At 38.3% G+C, this 10,918-nt stretch overlaps 1 protein-coding gene across 1 annotated transcript in view; it reads right to left on the bottom strand.

Annotated features, from left to right (window-relative positions):
• Window positions 1-10,918, bottom strand: part of STX7 (syntaxin 7) — a 34,410-nt gene that overhangs the window by 2,442 nt on the left and 21,050 nt on the right. The window contains exons 3-9 of the mRNA XM_050893634.1: window positions 9,266-9,335; window positions 7,538-7,628; window positions 5,743-5,880; window positions 5,010-5,062; window positions 4,141-4,231; window positions 2,768-2,840; window positions 1,708-1,790 (exon numbers count right to left, since the gene is read on the bottom strand). Coding sequence (XP_050749591.1) covers window positions 1,708-1,790; window positions 2,768-2,840; window positions 4,141-4,231; window positions 5,010-5,062; window positions 5,743-5,880; window positions 7,538-7,628; window positions 9,266-9,335 — 599 coding nt within the window. The remainder of the gene's footprint in view (window positions 1-1,707; window positions 1,791-2,767; window positions 2,841-4,140; window positions 4,232-5,009; window positions 5,063-5,742; window positions 5,881-7,537; window positions 7,629-9,265; window positions 9,336-10,918) is intronic.

The raw sequence follows: 10,918 nt of genomic DNA, 5'->3' as shown, positions 1-10,918 counted from the left end.
TAGCAAGTTTCTTAATTATTCTCTTCTTCTAGTTTTACTGTCTCACTGCCACTTGTCCCATCGTCAGGCTATTTCTTCATTTCATCATTTTACTTGCTAGAACTCAATCCGTTTGCTAGAGTACCTTCTCTTTTTTTTAAATCTGTGGCCATTTCTCTCCTTACACTCCCAGTCTCTTCCTTTTTCATCCTGGAGACCACCGCTTGCCAACACTGCATTGAAGTCAAACGTTTCCCCTGTAACACTGCTTAAGCAAGGTAGTGGACTAAAGACATGGCGATCTTATTTCCTCATACACTTGATCATCATTTCTACAAGTGCTGAAGCAGCAGCGGTAAAGGGGGGAAGAATGGAGAGGAGCCCGGCTTTGCCCAAACTGCTCTGCTGTGTGAATGCACCCCACATGGCAGATGAGTGGTTCATACCTTGTCCAGCCACAAACAGGAGCTGTGAGTGTACCAACCATGTACAGCCTCATCCCCACCAGCATGCCTGTGCCTCTAACACTTCCTTGAGGGGGCCAGACCATACAAATATAATGGTTGCCAAAATTAAAATAAGTCTGCTGGAAGTGGAAATGATTTTTCAGCGTCTTGGAACAAGGATGAGTTTTCAAGCAAAGGAAAGTTCAAATCCAAAGCAAACTACACAATCCTTTCAAACACAGGCCAACTCTGCACAGTGTATGGTCTCTGCTGCAAGACCTACTGAACAGAAGCTTGTCAAAAGTCTCGATAACCTTCCTTTGAGATCAGAAGATATTCATCCTTTCCTCCTCAAGATAAAGCACGAAGTTTTTAATTTTAAATTTCAACCAGAAAACTAACACCTTCCACAGAGAATTTTGGCTGCTACTATTTTTTTTTCTTGAACTTTGTCAGTATCAAAATAGGAGCCATCAACCATACTTAATGTGCCAATTAGTGCCACCTAGAACACAGTTCAAGGATGCATCCACCCCTTTCCTTCTCCCACTTCTGAAATCAGCAGGCAATCCTTCAGACATTTTGTCATTGATTTACTGTCCTGGCTACTACTAACACACATAAGAGCATTAAAAAAAAAAAAAAAAGTCTCAGGACTAACGCTGACTTAAGAGGGAAGATTTATTACTAATAAGATTATTTCTAATAAGTTCCAAAAATGTTATAAAGAAGTAGCATTTAAAGGTATTTAAAAAGCTTTTCAAAAAAGTTTGAGAGATTGAAATATATTTTTAGCATCAGAGTAGCAATTAACAGAAGCTGGATATATACAGCTTTGAGAAGATTTTAGACAGCAAAAATTGGTGCTAATTGGCAGCATCTTCAGAAGACTTCCCTGCCTATCTTCCCTGCTCCTCCAGTGATCTTTAGAGGCTTGCTCTCCATATACAGGAACTTTTTAGTTCTTGAGCTGTAAAGGACAGGTTGGCTTGTTTGGGTTTTTTTGGGTTTTTTTTGTTTTTTTTTTTTTTAAATAAAGGTGTAACTCCAGGTGCTCTGAAACAGCCTGGCTAATTTTACAGGAAATCCAAAGCTTTCAGAGGTCACTGACTTTTGTTTTACAGTGACCTAGAAATACCATTGTAGTCTAACATAAACCTTTAAGTAAGTCTCCAAGCCTTGAGGAAATTCATAAGCAAAATCTGAACTGCATAAGAAAGTCGAAGTCAGGACTACTGAGAAAGGACAGTTACACACAACTGGCAGTCGGCATTGACATTACCTGGTAGTCTGCTGCTCTTGACAGCTGCTGGTTTGCTTGCTGCACATGTACATCTGCATTTTCCACATTGGCTTCTATGCTGTCTTTATTTTAAAAGGAAAGATATCAAATTCTGGTTAGTCATAACCCAGCCAATGGTTTGCAATGCTGAAATATACTTCAGAGCATGTGTAATAGCTGCCCCCAACTGCTGGTGTCTTCATCAATACGCAAAGTTTTATACCTTGCATTATGGAAGTTTGACCCGTCCTATACTTATGCCTGAGTTCACTTCAGAACTGCCCAGGCAACGAGTGGCTGAATTCATGTCAGTAGCAGCTCCTCTGTTCTAGATGCAGGGCTGAACCTTAGATATCAACCAGGGTAGAAACTTTCAGTACTTTACTTTTTTTGTTCTGTTTTTCAACTTTTACTTGTCCTCCAACTTGCTACTGACTATCCTCTGCTCACATTAAAAAAGTCCTAAGGCCTATGAAATCAGAGGAAACAGACACACAAAACACCCCAAGAGACATGACACTAGTTTGGTATCATTTCATACCGACACAGATTTATTCTTTCCTCCTGAAAAAATATGAACAGATTATGGGCTAAGGTGATAGAAAAAGCCCTGAAAATGTATGCTGGACACAGACAACAGCATGGCTTAGCAGCAGACTCAGAAAATGTATTTTCCAATCACATTTCGTTAAAAGAATAAACCGTCTGCATGGAGGGCAAAGCAGGAACCTTTGCTGAATCTGCACACTTATATCATTAGTCAAGACAGTAAAACTCCCCACATGAACTCCAATTTTACATACAAACAGTTCAAAAAACTTTTAAAGACATTTTATACACATGAAAAACTACATAATGTTTTAAACTACTTTTTAAACACACTTTCTTAATGTATTCCCAGTCACCTCAGCCAGTCTACCCATTATTAGGTTGCACCTGATTTGCTTTTGCATTGATATTCTCATTAGAGGAATTTTTCCAGCAAAAAGAAGTTCTACATTGCTGCTCTCTAGAGGAACAGAATAAAAAAATTTTCACAGAATATTTGAATTGGACTTACCTATCACATCACCTTGTTCATGAATCATCATTCCTAGATCTTTAAAAATTTCATTGATGTCCATAATATCTGCCTGCAAGGAAACAATCATCGCATTGACATAACATATTATAGCATCTCCGTACAAACACTGTTCCTTCTCCTCCTGAGTACGCATCCAGGACTCTTTACACCACAGGATAAAAAAAACCTTAATATGTTTATTTGGAAGGCTTTTTTGGTACTACAAGACCAAGTTTATTATAATCAAACTAACTGAAGATGAGTATGCGCACAAAGTACACTCCCCATCACAAACAGGATCTCTCATTGCTGAGGGCTTGTCTACACACATACTTGTATTAGTTTAACTGAAGGGAAAGGCTCATGCCAACTTTGCTTAAAAGCTATTAGTTTAAGCCAAATTAATAAAAGCATGTGCAGAAAGTATTTTGCATTAGTTTTAGTACACCTATTAAATTAAACACAAATTTCATAAGCACCACAGTTACAGAAATTACCTCTATAATATGGCCAGGCTATTGCACCTATATTACATTATCCTATTACCAACTGGTTATGATGAAGTAATAGATGCCATGTTACCACTGTGCATATGATCTCTTCTTAACTAGTGACTGATACATGTTTAGTTCAATTCACTGTAAGTTAAAGTATGGGTGGCAAGGGACAGATTATTGAAAAATTTATACATAGAACGGATTTTGCCACATGCATCAGCAAGACTTCCTGACGAACTCCAGTTCCAGCACCTTTCTTGTTGGTGGCAGAGATGTGGATTCCAGACTGGCTGGAAAAATTAATTTTGTCTTCACAGAAGTCTCTTGATGTCACCATTTCATCACATGTGACAATTTTTTGTGTAGTTTACATCTTGTTTTTAAATGTTTTTACCTTTTTGACAAGCCCTTAATTACAAAAGTTTGGAGGAAGCAAGAGTATCTCTGTATTTCCACAAGTGTTCAAAAAAGCTGCTTACAAAATGAAGATGTTGAGCAATACATTGGGAATACCTGGGAGGAAAGGTATAATTCTGCTTCATTTATAGTCACTGTTAAAAAAGGTTATATAATATGACCACTATGTTGGAAAAAAAAGATATGTATTTTTTCTTGCAATCACATGAGCACTCTCTTATTCCATAACCGAACCACTGAAATTAAACACAGTATCCAAACATGGCTTTCATACAGTAGATATCTAATGCACATTTCACATCTAAAGGTAATATTTGTAGTTTTGAAGGAAAAACCACATCCACAAACAAACCCTAACTACTCAAGATTAATGTCTGCAATAAATGATCATGCCACTATAAAATGTCTTTTAATAGCATTGAAAGCATATTCTGCTGTAAAACCACTTGTACTTACCTCAAGCTGCCTAATGGAAGATTCCCTCTCCTCAATAAGACGGAGGTCATCTTCTGTAATTTCTTCATCTTGCACTTGTGCTTGAGGTTGGCTATCAAACAAAAAAAAAAACCCACCCAGAATTGAACAGGCACGATGAGAAATAACTCAGAAGAATAAAACAACAGTTAAGTACATAGTATGTACTTTACATTATCGGTTAACAAAATGCACATTTTTACGCTTGCCTGTCTAGCTAACAGGGAAGGTCTAACAGTCACACCTTTGGTATAGGAAGCTGCTGCTGTAGCAATGTTGCACATAGCATTGAGCTGGTTGATTGGAAATTCCAAGTATGAATACAAGGGCAAAGTTTCTTCTGAATTATAAACTGCAGAGTTTATATCCATCTGAGGCAAAAGCAAGCTAGCCAACAAAACAGAATCTGAGACTGAGAAACAGTCCTTGGAGAGTATGAAAGCAATGGGAGAACCCAGTAAACACTAGACCCTTATCACAACTTAACAGTTTTACTCTATTCACAGGTTGGACTCTGCTTACCTAAGTTTGGGTCTCAGCAAGCCCAAATACAGACTTAGGGCAGCTTACGGAGATGACTAAAAGTGAAGCATGGGGAGAAAAGGGGGAGATGATGTGAACTGCTCCTTTTTCTTCCCACCTATCCCACCAAAGCCTCTTCTCTACACTTGCCCTATGGAAGAAAGTCTAACTGAACAACCTATCCCAACTCCCTCCAGAAAAAGGCAATTGATGAGAAAAAAAAACTTAAAACAAAAAAAAAAAACAAAAAAAAAAATCAGCAGCTGGCTTCCCTGCAGGCCATTTATTATTCTGAGCTAGGTTAAGACTTGTTAACAAATTCAGCCTACCTGTCCCAAGAGACAAGTGTTCCTTCTTTGTAGCTTTCTTCAGGAGCACCAGCCTACATGATCAGTGTTTAAAAATATAAATAAAACATTATGGCCCTGAAAGGAGCACTGTCAGCATTTCTATAATGAGTCAATATTACAAGGTTTATAGTAAGTCAACTTCAAACTGAAACATGATTTAACATGTTCTCATCCTCGTTTTGCTTTATGCATGCATAAAGCTGAAATACAAGCAAAAACATTCAGCTCAGTAACTGCCTGCTAAAACTTACAAGTACAGCAATGTGTATTTGGCACAGAGTGAAAAGACAAAATTGATATGCTAACAAGAAAAAGCTCGATATCTCAAGCTCCTCAGCACTTCTCTACTTTAATACTGCATAGAAATCTGGCAAGTGATTCTTCCTTGCAGGAAAAATCTGTTGATACCTAAAGGTCCAGCAAAAGCATTTCAAAATCTACTAAAAATTGCTTTTGCAAGATTACTGCATGAATCCAGGGGCAGTTCATGCCTTTGTGTGACAAACGCAAGGAAAAAGTAACAGTTCTCAGGGTGTGTGTGGGGGTATTACAACTTAATTCAGCCTTTACTATAAAATCTTATAGCACATGTTCTGCAGTATTTGGAGTCAGATATGAGCTTTTGTAAGTAGCATTGTGGAGCCAAGTTTGACATTGAACACCACCAACACCATTGTAAACAGAGTATAATGGCACATTTTCTGATACTTACAGATAACCTCGAGCTGGCTCTTACTCTGGCTACAAAGTCTTTTTCTTTCTCAGCAGCTTGCCTTTGGAGTCTTTGGAAATTTGTTAGTGCTGTGGTAAACTCCCCCACAAGACGGTCTTTTTGTATTTTTCTTTGACGCTATAGGAGAAAAAGTTTTACCAAGTCAAATGAGCTCAGGCTTTTCAAGGCGCTGTCATTTCCAGGCTGCTCAATGCTAAGGCATATACTCTTTTTGCAACTGCATGGACAAACCTTCCTTCACTCTGGGATCACATAACTCTGCACAATTTAAGGCACTGAAAGAAGAAACCAATGTATATATTTTCATTTAACAGCTGGAAATGAGAAATGGGCAGGGACAAAAACGCTTCTACCTTCCTTATTATCTGTTGATTATAAAACCTACTGTTTTAAGTGAAATATTTTGATACTGTGGATGCTAAAATATGCAAAGGTGACTGAATGGGGGGGAAAGGTGCAGAAAAGAAAGAACAGGGCACTTCACATGTATTTTATATAAATGCTGGAAATACATATTGAGCTGCATCCAGAAGTGGGTTCACATCCCCCCTTAAGTGCTTAAGAACTGGTACAAAAATACCTGTTCTAACCTTTCAGGCATTTAAGATGTAGGGGAGGGAAGAGGAATACTGGGCACTCAGGAGAGCCTCCACCGTATTTCCCTAAATGTATACATTACATCAACCCTTCCTTCCAAATTTCTGAGAGGTTATAATTTGCCATTCATCAATCTGTTATTTATGCATTTCATTGAGAGGTAGCTTTGATGAAGATGGTCATGATAAAAGGAGTGAAATTAAACAGTAAAACATCTCACCACCAACTTTTCAGCTCCAAGATAAAGAAACAGAGAAATCATTAAAAAAAGCCCCAAACTTGCTTTGCCTGAACTAGAGGTTATACACCAAGACCAAGTTTTAACACCACCGTTAGAAGTTTACAGATTGACAGGATGAGTACACGTGGATCATGGCCTGCCATTTGAATTCAGTGTTTCAAGACAATTCATTTTCCTAAAGGCTCCTTGGTAACCAGTCACAGACCAGGCAAGTTGTTTGAGTGACAATAATCTGAATGCATGTTTTCTGGGATCCTGTTGCTCTTCCCTTAAGTGACAGATTTTGCTAGCATAAGAAACTATAGGATGGTAAACAGGAGTGTGCTAATGACAACAGCCACTTCACGTTACCTCCTGATGACATTTTACACAGACCTGGGAAAGAAGCAGTTTAAAGACTGCACAAGTTGTTTTAGTAACAGCTCCTGTCCACTCCTCCTAAGAGAGGAAAAGCCTGTGAACAAGACATAGCACATATGCTGATCTGAGTGATGTAGAACAGACCTACTGTGCATAATCAAATTATTCGGACAGTGGGTGAACAGGTCTGGTTACCTGCCCTGCAAGTGGTTTTGGCACACAATTCCTTGACCCTGGAAGCAGTCAGAGTGCCTCCGGAGCCAGATTTAGCATCACTGCAATGGATTACAAAGTGCCCAGCTACCTGAAATCACAGGCATAGCACACTGCCTTGATTCCTACCATTTCAGTCAAACTACCTCATTCCTGATACATAAAACCAACTTCGGAACAAGTCTGGACTGCAACAAAATATTCTTATGTTGTGTCTCTGTTGTGCAAATGTGTTGACTAACTAAACAGCACTTTGAAAGCCTGGTGAGGAGCACAAAAATAGGCATGCAGAACTGAAGTCACTCAAATACTCTACATGAGCCAACATGACAGTCAAACAAGGCATGCTCTTTGGTTTTATACCTGTTCACTTGTTGCAGGCAAAGATCCAAACTCTTTAATGTATTTGTCAGTTTCTTTGGCAAGCTGGTTGGTGTATTGCTGCTTCTGTTGCCTAAAACCAAATGCAAAGTTTCATTAGAGACCGCTGGGTTACTTTGTTTGAATTTCACTGATTCTCAGAAAAGCAGCAGTACTAAATGCTCCTCTAAAGTGCATGAAGCCATCTTTATTCTGTTCTTCACTGTAAAGGCATGACATTATGGATTCCAGGCGGGACAGATGCTGAAGAAGGTGTGTTCCTCAGTGTGACAGCATCGTTACTCACTTTTTTTTTTTCTTTTGAGGTTTCTTCTATTTTCCTGATGTGCAGCAATAAGCTTCTAGTTACTATGAATATCTAAACATGCTTTTCCTAGTCCTTTTGAGGCTATCAATAGTTGGAAACACCTGGTCATTTCTGAGTTCAGAATAACTGTAGAAAAGACCAAGTTTTTTCTGTGTGGAAGAACATACTGTGGTTTGAATATAATTCCGATACCACAGCCCATGAAAGGTCAATTCCTGATAGTTACTGGGAAGCTTATCCAAAGAGATCTATATTCTCCCATGATACAATAGCTGCAAACTTAGCTGAAAACTTCATTATTTACTAATAGCTTTAACAGTGCTTAAAAAAGCGCCTTGTCTTCAACAGCATTGCTATGTTTGTTTTTCTGTCTCTTTGCTTCTGATATTATCACACACTCCTTTACCAATCTTCTTAATTTTTTCCTGGAGCAACTCAAATTCTTTACCTGCTTTTGCATCCTCCTTCACAGTGTATATAAAAAGGTTTTATCTGGAAAGCTATTAGCAAACAATCAATATCAATATTTAAAATAATCAAATAACTCTTCAGATACATACCAACATGAAAGGAAAGGCCAAATGTTCAGACAAGTGAAAAAGGGACATGTGAAAACTCAAGGAAGCTTACCATATATATTACCCCCATAAAGGGACTGGAACGTGTCCTCCACAACAGTTTCTATCCTGTTTAGTTGTGAATTTATACCTAGATCCTGTCTGGTTATTGCATAAACTGTCTATGTTGATCTTCACCTATTCACAGTCTCCAGTAGGATATCCACTGTGGATTGTACCTGGCTAATGAGAGCAGCTGACTGTCTCTGCTAGTGGCGTATTAATGAAAGTCCACCTTCAGGTGACTGAACTACAGCACAGCAGCTGCCTTGGAGCCTTATTTCACTCCTGCTATTTTAGTATTTCTGCTACATGTTTATTCTATAATGTCATCCCTTACTGTAGCTTTCATCACTAAAAAGACATTCCCCCCTCTCCCCCAGTATCACATCTCACAAAAAACCCCAACATATTCATTACCTTGTGAAACTTATACAGACAGATTTGAAGAGTTGACTGGAGTGGAGGGGTGCGGGTGTTTGTTTTTTAAACAGTGATATTGCTTTCTGGTCCTGCCACTCTCCCTTTGCTGACATACAGCATAGGTTTTATAGATGTATTGATACTGCAGGCAATGTACACGGGCAAACCAGCTGACTCTAGTTTACAGACTATCCAAGATTAATTTTAAAAAGCGCATCTCAACATTTAAGTTTCAAGTATTTCTCTATACTTGCCTTTCTTGGTGAGATCAAGCACTCTGCCTAACAAAAAAACCACCTCATCACCTACCAGGAGATTGTTTACGATGCAATGAAATTAAACGTTTTCATGTGAAGTACTCACAGCTGTTGCCTCAACTCAGGCGTGTCTTGTGGTGTTCCAAGCTGATGTAGTATTCTTTGTATTTCGGCAGCTGTTTGTGAAGAGGAAGAGAAATTTTAATGGGGCACAGACAATTCCCGCTTAATTTTACGCATTTTTGCCTGAGAATTCTAAAGCTATAAAAGTTGACAGAAACTGCTACTCAAGACTTTTTCAACTTACTACAAAGACTCCACTTAAGAAGTCCCAGAACAGCTAGTGAATGGTTTTTGCCAGGTCAAAGACAAAGCCCAGGGTTTCTTACAAAGGATGGGAATGTATTCAAGTGTCTAGGTAGAAACAGGCAATTTAAAGATCAGTTAATAGTTTTCACTATAATAAGTATAAATCAGGCCTTGTAATATTAATTTTTAAAATAAGCAGCACAATTCTTATTCTGGTTTAATCGTATTTTACGCATGTCATTTTGGAAAGCCATATGAAAGACTGCCATGACATTATCATACACAAATATTTCAGAACCAGTGCATTAATGAAGAGACAGCAACAAAGCATTCATGGCCTTACAGTACATGAAAAAAAAAAAAAAGTCAGGTGTCCAGGTTTAAATTGTAATTTTGAGATCCTTACATTTAAAAATGTGGGATACAAACCACCAGCGATTTTTAAGTGTATTTCATAAAATATATTCGTTTTGAACTGCAAGAAGTGACACATCATCTGAGCCTTATTTTCAGCTTAGTATGTTTTACTGTCACATGAGAAAGCAAGGAGAAAAACAGACAGACACTTCAAGGATATGCAGTTTATCACACTGCAAAACTAATATCCTTGACGTGCTTTATCTCAGCTTAACACCCTCACATCTTCTAAAATGAAAGAATACATATACAAAATAACTTATTTTTGCTTGACCTCGGCTAGGAGTAGACTCATCTTCCCTGTATTTCTGTGGCCCTCCCCAGGCAAACTGGTGTACTACAGTCAGTAGAAAATATGATGGTATGATAGTATGTGAGATCCTCACTTTACTAGCACACTATCTTTTTTATCCTAAATACAGTTAAAATTGCACTAAAAGGCATCTCTAAGTAATGAAGAAAACCATTAAAAAAAAAAGAGAGTATTTTTCCATATACCATGGAAGAGATCTGTAACAGACAGAATGTCAGTTACCAGACAAAAGTTACCTGTGACTTATGTTAAGCAGTTAGATAAAATTGGAATACCTTAAAACATTTTTAGTAATAATAGTAATTCTAATCTTTGTTTCATAACAAGTTTCCAGTGAATTAGATGATATTGGATTTTCTACGCTGCTTTGCATAACATCCTGATGTCAACAACTGCTACAGCCAATTCCTTCTGTGCACACCCAGGTAATGAAGATATCAAAAAAAGTGGAAAGTTAGTACCTAAGTTTTGCATGAGGTAAAAATCAAATACTTTAAGGCAGAAGTCTTTGGGGGAATTGAGCGGACATAAGCTACTAAAAGAATTACGGAGGGGAACAGCACTGTAAGATGGGTTTCACGCAGCCTGTATTTTAACTGAGCTGAAAAGCAGCAAAACGTAAGTGAGATTTTTTGAATTTTGCCTACCGTCACCACCTGCCGCCAAGCGCCAGCCTTTCCCGGCCCGGTGGAGGCCTCCGACCTGGGCAGCTAGGCCAGG

This window comes from Gymnogyps californianus, chromosome 3, assembly GCF_018139145.2.
Source record: "Gymnogyps californianus isolate 813 chromosome 3, ASM1813914v2, whole genome shotgun sequence".
Classification (NCBI taxonomy): domain Eukaryota; kingdom Metazoa; phylum Chordata; class Aves; order Accipitriformes; family Cathartidae; genus Gymnogyps; species Gymnogyps californianus.
This window is presented reverse-complemented; position numbering and strand designations above follow the sequence as displayed.